A 13,118-nucleotide genomic window follows, 5' to 3' on the forward strand; every position below is an offset into this window, starting at 1 on the left:
ATTAATATTTAATAAATAGACTGGCCCTGGAGTATGTCAGATGTAAAAGAAAAACAGCAAAACGGATTTGATACTGTCAGGAGAGCAATTTCAAACAGCTGGGAGGCCTCCAGGAAGCTATTAGTTAATGCACCTCCCCGACATGAAACAATGGCTAAACCCAACAGCTCATCTTGATACAGCCCCTGGAAATGGCTTTGCATCACTGCATTCTTTTAAAAAACAAAATTCTCACCCAGCAATAGATATAAGCAACTAATCATGCACAGCATAGTGGAAGTCTGCTTGCCAGCACCAATCACAGCTCTTTCAAAGCAACTTGCATTACCCTTTAGGAAGCCCCTCTTTTTCTGTCTTTATAAGTTCCGTCCTCTTCTCCCCCTTGGAACAGAGTTGAGTTTCTATTCAAATCTGTTTTAAGGAATTTGCAATTCCTTAAAAAAAAACCCAAAACAAAAACCCACAAAGCTTTTATTTGCCTTGCAGCTATTGGTTAAAACTGACTGTCACAATTCAAAGTGGTTGATGGCGTCCTCACTTGTTTGTTTGCCCTCAGTGCATTACAGCATATTACAGTTTATACACGTCTTTACAGTGGATTTGTGGATTTTATTAGCAAGTTTTACTTAAAACAAATCTCACAAAATCAACAGTGTCTTCAAAAGACTCTTATAAAGAGTCAGTAGAAAGGAATTCTAATAATGTAAGCACGAGTGAACAATAGGAAATTAGTAGAGCTGACACTTCCTCATATGAGTTCTTTGTTGGCTGCCTCACCAAACAAAATGATGGCTGGCTCATCAACTATAACATATTCAAACACACTGCTCCCATTAAATACCATTATTATTACTAATTTTTAAGTGATAAAAAGGTGTTTTCCATTAAAAAGGTTTTTTAAATACTCTATTTATTTATTTTTAGAGAGAGGGACAGGAAGGAGAAAGAGCGGGAGAGAAACATCAATGTGTGGTTGCCTCTCATGTATCCCCTACCGGAGACCTGGCCTGCAACCCAGGCATGTGCCCTGAATGGGAATTGAACCAGAGACCCTTTGCTTCACAGGCCCATGCTCAATCCACTGAGCTACACCAGCCAGGGCCGAAAATTTTAATTTATGTATTTATCTGTTTATTTCTTATTCACCATTTAAAAAGTCTATTTTTATATATTTTATAAGGTACATAAGTACAGTAGTACATGTAGAAACCTATGAAAAATATATATATACTCAATGTCCTAGCCAGGTAGCTCAGTTGGTTGGAGCATCATCCTATAAACCAAAAGGTTGCAGGTTCAATCCCCAGTCAACCAACCGATGTCTCCCTCATATCAATGTTTCTCTTTCTCTCCCTTCCTTTCTCTGTAAAATCAATGAACATATCCTCGGGTGAGGGTTAAAAAAGGGAAAAAATTGGACATGAACTAAAATGGGGGAGGGAATATGGGTGGGAGGGAGTGTGCAGGGTAGAGGGGAGTGAAGGGGGAAAATGGGACAACTGTACTAGCATAATTAATAAAATATACTTTAAAAAAGAAAAAAAGGAAAACAAATGCATATACTCAAATTGTTAGCCATCCTCAATGTTTCACTGATGAATGATCAAGAAAGTCTGGATCACCCCAATAAGTTCAAAGAAAAAAAAAGAAAGAGAACCCGGAGATCACTGGTCCGGGGCGTCAGATAATTGCATTTCCTATATACTAAGGCTCTGTGGTTACTTTTTCAAAAGTTAGATCAATTTATGTTTCTGCTTCCAGGGTTCACTGTTATTTCAAAAATAGAAAGAACCGGTATTAACCTTCTGGTGGAAAAAGGACATTTTTCCTATCTGACTTGGCAGTTACACTTTTATCTTCTCCATTATGTATCAAAGATGTAGGGTATATAGGGGAAGAGAAGGAGAGAGAAGACTTATTCTTGTATAGCAGTGGTTCTTAATTCTTGCTATTGGACAAGCCTGGGAGCCCTTGGAGAATACTGACTTAGACAATCAGCCACTGAAATGCCGAAAGAAATCCTGCCATTTGCAACATGAATGGACCTTGAGGCCACTATGCTTGAGGCCACTATGCTAAATGAAACAAATCAGGCAGAGAACGTCAAATACTGTAATGATATAACATGTGGAATAAAAAAAAGGAACTCATAGAAACAGAGAGTGGAATGGTAATTGCCAGGGAATGAGGGGTGGGGGAAATGTCAGTCAACAGGTGCAAATGTCCAGTTACAGGATGAATAAGTTTTGGGAACCTAACGTACAGCATGGTGACTGAAGTTAGTAATACTATATTATATACTTCAAAGTTGCTAACAGAGTAGATCTTAAATGGTCTCCCCACAAAAAGGAAATGGTAATTATGTGAGGTTTGGAAAGAATATGACATGCTCATGTTACAGCTTAGAGTTCATTTGTAAATTGGCTAGAAAACAACAGTTTTGAGTTCCAGCCAAGATGGATGCGTAGGTGTAAATGCTTCGCTTCCTTGTACAACCAAAAGAAGGATAACAACCAATTTAACAAAAATAAACAACCAGAACTGCCAGAATATCAAACTGCATGGAACTCTGACAACCCAGGAGTTAAAGAAACATTCATCCGGATGGGTAGGAGGGTGGAGATGGGCAGTTGGATGGGCAGAGGGGACCCGCAGCAAGGTGGTGAACTGCATGGGTGAGGAGTGGCTGGCTGACAGGGAAACTAAAGACTCAAAACCTCTAGCTGTAAAATAATGTGGGGGTTGAGAAGGTGGGAGAAGCTCCTAGTCTCACAGGAGAGTTTGTTGGAAAGTGGGGCTAGAGTGGAGCAAGTGAGCACACTGTTCCCTCTCTGGCCCCTCCCCCACAGGCAGAGCCATAACACAGCAAGGAGGGTTGCCATGCCCAAGTGAATACTTAAGGCCCTGCCCCCTAACAACTTAACAGGTGCACCAAGACAAAGAAATATGGCCCAAACGAAAGAACAGAGCAAAACTCCAGAAAGAGAGCTAAATGAAGCTAAGTGATGTAGAGACAGCCAACCTATCTGACAGAGAGTTCAAAACCCTGGTAATCAAAATGCTCACAGAACTGATTAAGCTTGGTGGCAAAATGAAAGAACAAATGAAGGATACCCAAAGTGAAATAAAGCAAAATATTCAGGGAACTAAGAGTGATAGAAAGGAAACCAGGACCCAAATCAATGATTTGGAACAAAAGGAAAAAATAAACATCCAACTGGAACAGAATGAAGAAACAAGAATTCAAAGAAATGAAGAGAGGCTTAGGGACCTCTGGGACAACTTTAAACACTCCAACATCTGACTCATAGGGCTGTCAGAAGGAGAAGAGGAAGAGCAAGAAATTGAAAAGTTATTTAAAAAATTAATGAAGAAAAACATCCCCAGTCTGGCAAAGGAAATAGACTTCCAAGAAGTCCAGAAAGCTAAGAGTCCCAAAAAAGTTGGACCCAAGGAAGCACTCACCAAGGCACAACACAGTTACATTACCCAAGATTAAAGATAGGGAGGAAATCTTAAAAGCAGTAAGAGAAAAGGAGACAGTTACCTACAAAGGAGTTCCCATAAGACTATTAGCTGATTTCTCAAAAGAAACATTATAGGCAACAAGGGGCTGGAAAGAAGTATTTGAAGTCATGAAAGGCAAGGACCTACATTCAAGATTACTTTATCTAGCAAATCTGTCATTTAGAATGGAAGGGCAGATAAAGTGCTTCCCAGATAAGGTCAAGTTAAAGGTCATCATCACCAAGCCCTCATTATATGAAATGTTAAAGGGACTTATCTAAGAAAAAGAAGATAAAAAATATGAACAGTGAAAGGACAGCAAACTCATAACTATTAACAACTGAGCCTAAATGACAAAAACATGAATGGACCTTAAAAACTAAGCAAACAACTAGAAGAGGAACAGAATCACAGAAATGGAGATCACGTGGAAGATTATCAGTGGGGAGAGGAAAGGGGAGGGGAAGAATGGAGGGGGAAGCACAGGGAATAAAAAGCATAATTGGTAGGCATAAAATAGGGAGAGGTTAAGAATAGTATAGGAAACAGAGAAGCTGAAGAACTTATATGCAGAACCCATGCACACGAACTAAGGGCATGGGGGAGGAGGAATGTTGGAGGGTGGGAGGTGCAGAGCAGAGTGGGGATGAAAGGGGGAAAAAATTGGGGCAACCGTAATAGCATAATCAATAAAATATACTAAAAATAAAAGAAACGTTTTCTTTTCTCCCAATAAGAATTGTGAGATCAATTTATGGTATTGTATTTCCACATTGTAAGTTATGTTCAGGAAAGAAAAAAATCTTCATTTATAAAAACATTCAAGTTAAAGATGAATTTTTGAATGTTATAAGGAGAAACTATCCAAGTATTCAGCAGACACTAAAGAAATCCTTTAAGGTTTTAAGACAGTGATGTCTAATAGTACTTTCTACAACAGTGGAAGTGTCCTATATCTGCATTTCTCAATGTGGTAACCAGTAGCCACATGTGGCTATTCAGCCCTACAAATCTGGCTAGTGCAACAGAGGATCAGAATTTTTAATTGTTATTTTAAATTAAAATTTCATAGCCACATGGGCTAGTGCCTATCATAATAGATAACTCAGGTTTAAGGTAAGACCTTAATAAAAGTACAAAACAGCTTTTTCTGATATTCTGGATCTAAAAATTATCCTCTTGCTATTGTTTCTAAAATACCACTGGTGATAAATGAAGGAAATTTTTTAATTGCTCAGATCACCTTCCCAGCCAACATTTTGAAAGGAAATTTTCTTTAGGTGTGTGAATTGTTATGAATTTCTGGAAGAATATCAATGAGGTCTTGACTCTTGTATAGAGAATATATCATTAAATTTGTAATAATAGATAGACCAGCTTTTTTCCATACAAGCTAAAACTAAAAAGGACAAACTATCAAAAATTATTTGTTGTCAAATGTGTTAATTTTCAGAATATAGGAAGGGTAAGGTAATTTAACAAATACTTGAATATCTTTAAGTGCAAATTCACAGAAAAATGTTTTCCTGTCATAAGCAAGTAACAACAAATTGATTTGGAAAAAGTTGCACGAAAGATGTTCTTAATTTACAATAAAACATTCAAACCAAGGACCCCATTTGCTTTATAATGTTGCCAAATTGTACGCTTCTTCTTAAAAGTATAAAGGAGAAGCAAAAACAGTTATAATACATGATGTTTCAGGAATCAAGTAAATAAAAGAAAAAAAACAATACCAGATCTCTAGGAAAGAAAACCTCAGTGAAGTGGTAATGTTTTTTCACACTTTATTAAAAAGAGATCTTCAAAACTGAGTAAAAGTTGATGATTTTAAAGCACTCACTAGTACAGAGTTCACTAGTTATAAGCTGACCTTCTGAGTTTCCCTGCCGAGTGCCCTAAAGATTTTATTGTTCTTTTTTAACAATTTCTAAATCAGAATTGGAACTATATACATTGCCATAAATATAAGATCTACTCATTGTAAGAATGAAATCTCATTTCTGCCAGTAATATAGTATTGGCTTTTTCTTAGCTTGATAAGTGAGAAAGCATTCTAACCAGAACCCCCGCCTATCTTGGGCAGGTATTCTCTCCACACACCTATCCGGGTAAGCTTTTTGGAATGCAAACCTCATTCTATCACCAAGCTCACAAACAATTTATGGCATCCCAGTGCCTATGGAATAAAGTCTAAGCTCTTCAGTGAGACACAGGGGACCCCTCACGATCTGACTTTTGCCTGCCCCCTATATCTCTTGCAGCTCTTTGCTTTTTGCCAACTACTGCACTTCCTGGCACATACCATGCCCACACCATATCCTTGGCCTGGAATGCCTGCACATCTCAATCCCCCAGTTTGTCTGGCTTCCAACTTCCCTTCCAAGACTGATTGGATATACTTTTATTAGTGAGAGAAAAAAAAGCAACCCCAGATTGTTGTCACCTGAGCTGGCCAGCTTCTATCAACTTGGTCAGGGTGTTTGACCATTGAACTTGAACAAAGCCACTCTGCAAACATGATAGAATGAGATAAAAATAAGATCACTCTATAATCACGTCTGAGCACAAAAACATGAATGCTATAAACCACAAAAAGGAGCAAACATCTCCTCTCCTGATTAACAGCTTTAGCCCTCACCTTTTAGATAAAAATTAAGGTAGCCCTGACCAGTATGGCTCAGATGGGTATCGTCAGCAAAGCAAAATGTTGCCAGTTTGATTCCATGTCAGGGTACATGCCTGGATTGCAGGTTCAGTTCCCAGTGGGGGCATGTGCAAGAGGTGGGGGCACGATCAATCTTTCTCTCTCACACTGATGTTTCTCTCCCTCTCTTTCTCCCTCACTTCCCCTCTCTCAGAAAATAAATAAGCAAAATTTAAAAAATTAAGATAATTATAGAATTGCTACTGCTTTCTGACGGCACCACAACAGTAGTGCTATCTTATGGCACCGCATCACGCAACCTATACTTCATTGAAATTCTGTTCCTTAATGTCTGTCTCCTTTTGGAGATCACAGACCTCATAAGAACCGTATGTTGTTCATGTTCTTTCTGTCATTAATTTTTAAGTTCTCAGTGCCTGAAAAAGAACCTAGGACATAGTAAGTTCTCCCAAAATGTTTAAAGAATGAATAAAGTACAGCAGATGCTGTGGATCCAAGATTTAATCCTAACTCCTCTTGCTTTTGAATATTTTACTTTCTGAAGCATATGAAAGAACAAATTAACTTAGGTTTGGATAATAGACAGATTTTGAAACTCATCAGGTAGAGAAAGCTTTAACATAAAATCTAAAATTAAAAAGTGTCATAAGTCCATAAAAATTTAATAAAGTATTGGAAGAAGCTAGCTGTTGGCCATTAATGCTGAGAAAATATGACAAAACATATCAAGTTTTATGTGGCAAGACTTGTTTACAAAGCATTAAATTCTTTTTATCTGTTCCTTAAGGGAAAAAAGTGGGTAAGTCATTTGATTCACATCACAAAGGACACCAAGCTCTCAAAGTACCTTTCCTTATTACATTGCTGATTTCTTCTAAGTTTTTGCCAACCTTTAGCAAAGCTCAAGAGATGCCATATTTGCTAAAGTTCAACAGCTTGTGGAGGCATTTGTAGCAAAATTTAAAAACTTAAAAGAAATGTAAATGAGTAAGTGTTTAAATATTGCCTGGCTATATTATATATAAAAATAGAAAATATGAATAACAACAACATAACGGGCAATAAAAATTTTAAATAAAATATTTTATAGACTATATATATTTTAATTTTTCCTAATGTTTTCATATTATTCTTTTATTTTCCCAAAAGGCAAATATTTTGTTTCCATGGCTTGAGTACTTGCTATATGAAATTATGGCAGACTTTTATTTCTGACTTGCTATTGTGTTTAATAAAATATAAATTTTTTTCTAAAGAGGGCAAATAGGTATATATTATTATATATGATAATAAATGGGCTATCCTCATTAAATTACAATCATTTAAAGTACAGATAAAAACATACCAATTAGTTTTCTAACATCTAACATTTAAAATGAAGCTATAAGATTCCTTTAGTAAATAACACATTTTATTTTCTACTAATTAAGAAGAAAACACAAACTTAAGAGTTACTTGATAATCACGCTAGGGCAGCAATTTTAAACTGGTGTGCTGCAGCATAGAAGTGTGCTGCAAGAATTTTTAAAACATGCAATACCTGACTATTTAGTTGGGGGCACCGACCTCTTTTCCCTTAGAATGTCAAATAAAAAAATGACAACAGCCAACACAATAGCTGTCTGGTATGAATGAATCATATTACCATTTTTTTTGTCAGATTGGCAAAAAATATATATTTTGGTGTGTTGCAGAATTTTAGTAATTAGTTTATATGTGTCATGATGAAAAAGGTTGAAAATCAGTGCTCTCGAAGGTTTAAAATGACTTTAAAAAGTATTTTTTTCTTAGATTTAATCTAGAGAGAATTGGAATTTCTCAAACAAAACAAATGAATATTTTGTACATTTATTTCATTTGCTTGCTCTATTTTGCCTAGTGAGCAATGCACAATAAAAATATATATTAAAAATGGTATCTTGGGCTTCCAGGCCAGATAGTGGCATAGTTGAAGGAAAAAAATTGGTATCTTAATTCTGAAGAGAAAGAGCTTTTAAAATTATTTTTAAATATGCCAAAGTCCTTACCTGATTTTTTAATGATGAACGAATGTATTCCTTTTCTTGGTGGGAGATTGTCCTGTGAGTTTCTGGTGTATCACTAACTAACCAGATCCATAAAACAAACCAAATGATTCCTACTATACCTTAAAACAGAAAAATAACAGTTAAGTAAAATTAGAATGCACTGTCAGCAACTTTTATAAGTCTTGAAGAAATTATGTCATTATAAACTCAATGTAAATTTGGTTTCCATTTAGTTTTTGTTTCAAGTTCCTCTTATAATTCTTTAATGGGATAGTTGCTCTCTGTATTATTTCCTATATATTTTGAAGAGAACAACTTTTGACCATATGACTCTGCCTATCAGAGTATACCAGAGAAATCTTTTATTTTTATTTATTTATTTGCAAAAGTTTATTTAGAAAGTCATAGGTAGAAGAGATGAGTCATGGAAAAAATGCCAGCTGGGTTTTGTGGGCTCAGGAATCAAGTTACAGAGACCAAAGAGGGGCCCTTGGAGCTTAGGAAACACAAAGGCAGAGAGAATGTGCCTGTGGGGAGGAAAGGGAGAAGAGAAAGGCACAGTGTGCTCTAGAGAGACAGAGCAGCAGGCCCTGGGGAAAGCAGGGAGTGGGGAAAGATGCAGGTATGCTCCAGAGAGAGAAAGAGCATGCTGACAAATCTTTTAAAATATAAATTTACATAACTTATTATTTCCACAGAAATTGGAATTGATTTTTTGTTATTGTTTATGTTAATGTTTATTGATTTGTTGTTTTTTTTGCTTTGACTGCAGACAGACTTCCTGCATAAAATGTTTTTGTGGTAACCTAATTTATTAAAAATGTATATCATCATGTTAATGAGATTGAGAAATAAAAGGCCCTAGGCAAGATTAGAACTATCAAGTGAAGGCATCTTACTTTGCTTGAGAAGGAATTTTTCAAAATACATATATCTATAATGTCCAAAATAGTAATTTTTGTTAGTGAGTATAGTATTTACATCCTGGATTCAAGAACAGTCTCTATTTAAATAATCCAAAATTAATATCAGGTCAAAACTTAGCTAGATCATTTTAACCATCTCAACTTAAAACACAAGCTATCAGTAGTGTTTTAGAATTTTGTGGTTTAGGAGATGATTACTTCCATGGGTTAGAAGATTTATTTTTAACCAATTATGGGACTACTATTACACTTTGGACTTTTATTTTATTGATTATACTATCACAGTTGTCCCAATTCCCCCCCTTCTCCTCTGTCCACCCAGCACCCCCACTCACTCAGACATTCCCCACACCATTGTTCACGTCCATGGGTCATATGAATAAGTTCTTTGGCTACTCCATTTCCTATACTGTATTTTACATCTTAATGGCTATTCTGCAACTACCTGTTTGTACTTTTTAATCCCCTCACCTCTTCACCCATTCTCCTACACTCATCTCCCATCTGGCAACCACCAAAAACCTCTCCATATCCATGATTCTGTCTCTGTTCTTGTTTGCTCAGTTTATTTTTTAGATTTAACTGTTGATAGGAATGCATTTTTGCCATTTATTGTTCATAGTTTTGATCTTATCCTTTTTCTTAAATAAGTCCCTTTAACATTTCGTAGAATAATGGTTTGGTGATGATGAACTCCTTTAGTTTTTTCTTATCTGAGAAGCTCTTTATTTGCCCTTGATTCTAAATAATAGCTTTGCTAAGTAGAGCAATCTTGGCTGTAGATCTATGTAAATCACAGCTTTACATGACTTTGAATATTTCTTGCCAATCCCTTCTAGCCTGCAAAGTTTCTTTTGAGAAATCATCTGACAGTCTTACGGGAACTCCCCTGTAGGTAACTAACTGCTATTCTTTTGCTGCTTTTGTGATTCTCTCTTTATCTTTAAACTTTGGCATTTTAATTATGATGGGTCTGGAGTGGGTGTCTTTGCATCCATCTTGTTTGCGACTATCTGTGCTTCCTGGACTTGTATGTGTATTTTCTTCAATAAATTGAGAAATTTTTCTTCCATTATTTTTACAAATAGATTTCCAATTTCTTGCTCTTTCTATTTATTTTCTGGCATTCCTATAATGTGAATGTTGGAATGCTTGAAGTTGTCCCATAGGCTGCCTACACTATCCTGCCAGTTCTGTGGCTCTGTGGCTCTGTGGCAGGGAGGGTTCAGAAATGGCCTCTGCCTACCTTTCTGTCTAGGAGAAAACTGTTCCCCAGCTCTTGCCTTGATGCCAGATGTTTCAGTTCCTCTCTGTATGCCACTTGTGACTTTCGAGCTGCTACCCCTGTGCCGGAGCTCAGAGTGAGTGAGTCTGAGTAACTTTGTGTGTGGGTTCTTTATGAGGAACTCCTTGGGATGCCAGAAGTTTCTCCCACCACCTCAATCCCTGCTGGTTTTTGCATCTGGAAGTTATGGAGACTTATCTTTCGGGCACTGGAGCCCTGGGCTGGAGAGCCTGGTGTGGTGCTGGGATTCCTTGCTCCTGGGATATCCATTCCAAATATTTATCCACCACATGTGAATAAATATTTCACATCTCCATCCCTCCTACCAATCTAGATGGATATGGTTTATTTAATTCTATAGTTGTTAAACTTCCATTCAACTTGAATTCTGACAGTTCAACTTGATTTCTAAGTAATGGTTGTTCTATAATTTGGCTGTAATTCTGATGTGGTTGTGTGAGGAGGCAAGTCATGTTTACCTATGCTCTGGATTTGTTACACTATAATTAAGGTTAAATTTTTCAATCAACTTACCAAAAAAGTAGAAGACATAAGTCCAATTCATATAGAAGCAAATTATTCCAGAAAGAGGAAGAGAAATTACTGTCCCAAGCTGTGCTCCTAAAACAACAACAAAGACTTTGTAAACTCTTCAGACAGATGAATAGAGGGACAAGTTATAGTTTAAAGAAGATGGGTAACAAATAATGGAGAAGAGAAGGAATGATTCAGATCTCACAAGGGCTGAATTAGTCACATGTAAAATACAAACAGCCCATTTTCTTTTTTTTTAATATTTTCTTTATTTATTTTTCAAGAGAGGGGAAGGGAAGGAGAAAGAGAGGGAGAGAAACATCAATATGTGGTTGCCTCTCATGTGTCCCCTGTGGGGAACTGGCCTGCAACCCAGGCATGTGCCCTGACTGGGAATCGAACCGCGATACTCTGGTTCGCAGGCCCGTGCTCAATCCACTGAGCTACACCAGCCAGGGCAAACAAACAGCCCATTTTCTTAAGAAATCATTTACTAGAAAATCCACAACATTTAAAATATATATGTTAATATGTAGTTCCATTAACAAATATGTAGCTACTGATGAATTGGAAGGCATCAATCAATATAAGACCTAATAAATGCCACATGTGTTAAAAATTCAGGTATCTGGGGTTCAAAGATGGTTTCTAAGGCTGATAAACATGACCTAGAGCAGAATGCTTGATGAAATAAGAATAAACCTTTTAATAATATAATTTGCCCAAAATATATTAGGAGCAATTATTTCAGATAAATAAATAATAAAATTCATTTTAACCACCAAACACAAGACATCTTAGTTGTTATGGTGGAGCTAAAATACTCAGATAGCTCTTTGGCTCAAGTGTTGCTCTTACTAGCACATCTTGGAAAGTGTTAAGTGTCACATAGCAATATGAATTTTCAAATATGAGACAAATTTCCTTTGACTTTTAGAGATCAGGAAAAGATGTAATAAGCAGCAATGGACTTTGAAAAGATAGGTAAGAAGATACAGAGGGAGCTGTAACAGGATGAGTAAAGGAATGGAAGCAGGAAATCAGAGGGTAGGTTTGGGAACTTCATTTAGGTAAAGGAAGGAATAGGAGATAAGAGCTGGAAAAATAAGTCAAATGGTTACTGACTATCTACTCCACACCAGGTACTATGTGCCAGGGCATAGGCTAGTTGAAATGAAGTGGTGAAGAATGTAAAGAATGTTGACTACTAGTTCAAGTTTAGACTGTATTGAATAGGAAAAGGGGAACAAGAAATAGTACCTCTTGAACTTATCAGATTTCTCATGTCAATCTCTATACAGCTGCAAGAATCATCTTAAAATATAAATTGGTGTATGTCTCTCTGGATTAGAAACCTCTGAGGTCTCCCCATTCTATTTTGAAAAAAATAATCCTCATTCTTTCCTGTAGTTTGTAAGACCAGATGTTATCTGGCTCTTGTCTATTTCTCTAAGTTCTTCTGCCGTATTTCTTTTATTCATTATGTTTTACCCACCTATAGTGTTTTCATTTCTTTGAACCCTTATGTATTTCTTGCCTGAGAGCCCTTGTGCATGCCGTTCTAATAGGCTGGAATGCTCTTTGCATGACTAGTTCATTCTTATCCTTTAAATCTGACCTAATAAGTCACCACAGAGAGGCCTTTCTGAACCACTCTGTAAAAGCAGTCAGTTCAAACAGTTTTAATTTGGTTAATGTAAGAAAGGCTAGACTTCTTGTGTAATCTGGTAAAATTATAATTCACATGTAAAGCTCATGCTATCTCACTTATAGATCAAAATGATGGCAAATAAATGCATAGAAAAAAGATATATGAAGAGAAGGGCTGAGAGTCATGATGTGTGAATTAGAGGATAAAATTAGAAATCACAGTTTAAAAGGACAAGTGTTCAATTTTCCAGCCATTGTATTTTTTAATAAAACATAGCATTCTCTATACTAACATCTGAAAAGTCAACATTTTTTAAAATAAATGATGGCAGATGAAGAAACTGGCATTAATAAAGTCACATTGCTATATATAGTTGAGTCAAGTAAAATAATGTTAATAACGTTATACTCCCAAACTTAACTTTTTCCCAAAGGAGGCATCTCACAGTGTGTAATTCTGGAGTGCAGGCACACTCTTTCTCCAAGGTTGATATGTACATAACAAGTGACAGCAGAAACTT

The 13,118-nt window shown here is 36.4% G+C and overlaps 1 protein-coding gene across 1 annotated transcript in view; it reads right to left on the bottom strand.

The window, feature by feature from the left end:
* The window catches only part of SLC17A5 (solute carrier family 17 member 5), a 64,137-nt gene that overhangs the window by 21,884 nt on the left and 29,135 nt on the right, over window positions 1-13,118 (bottom strand). Inside the window, exons 5-6 of the mRNA XM_037147383.2 lie at window positions 10,948-11,034; window positions 8,203-8,321 (exon numbers count right to left, since the gene is read on the bottom strand). Of these exons, the coding sequence (XP_037003278.1) occupies window positions 8,203-8,321; window positions 10,948-11,034 (206 nt within the window). The remainder of the gene's footprint in view (window positions 1-8,202; window positions 8,322-10,947; window positions 11,035-13,118) is intronic.

Source organism: Artibeus jamaicensis, unplaced genomic scaffold (genome assembly GCF_021234435.1).
Source record: "Artibeus jamaicensis isolate MK-2021 breed Jamaican fruit bat unplaced genomic scaffold, CSHL_Jam_final contig_1127, whole genome shotgun sequence".
Classification (NCBI taxonomy): Eukaryota; Metazoa; Chordata; class Mammalia; order Chiroptera; family Phyllostomidae; genus Artibeus; species Artibeus jamaicensis.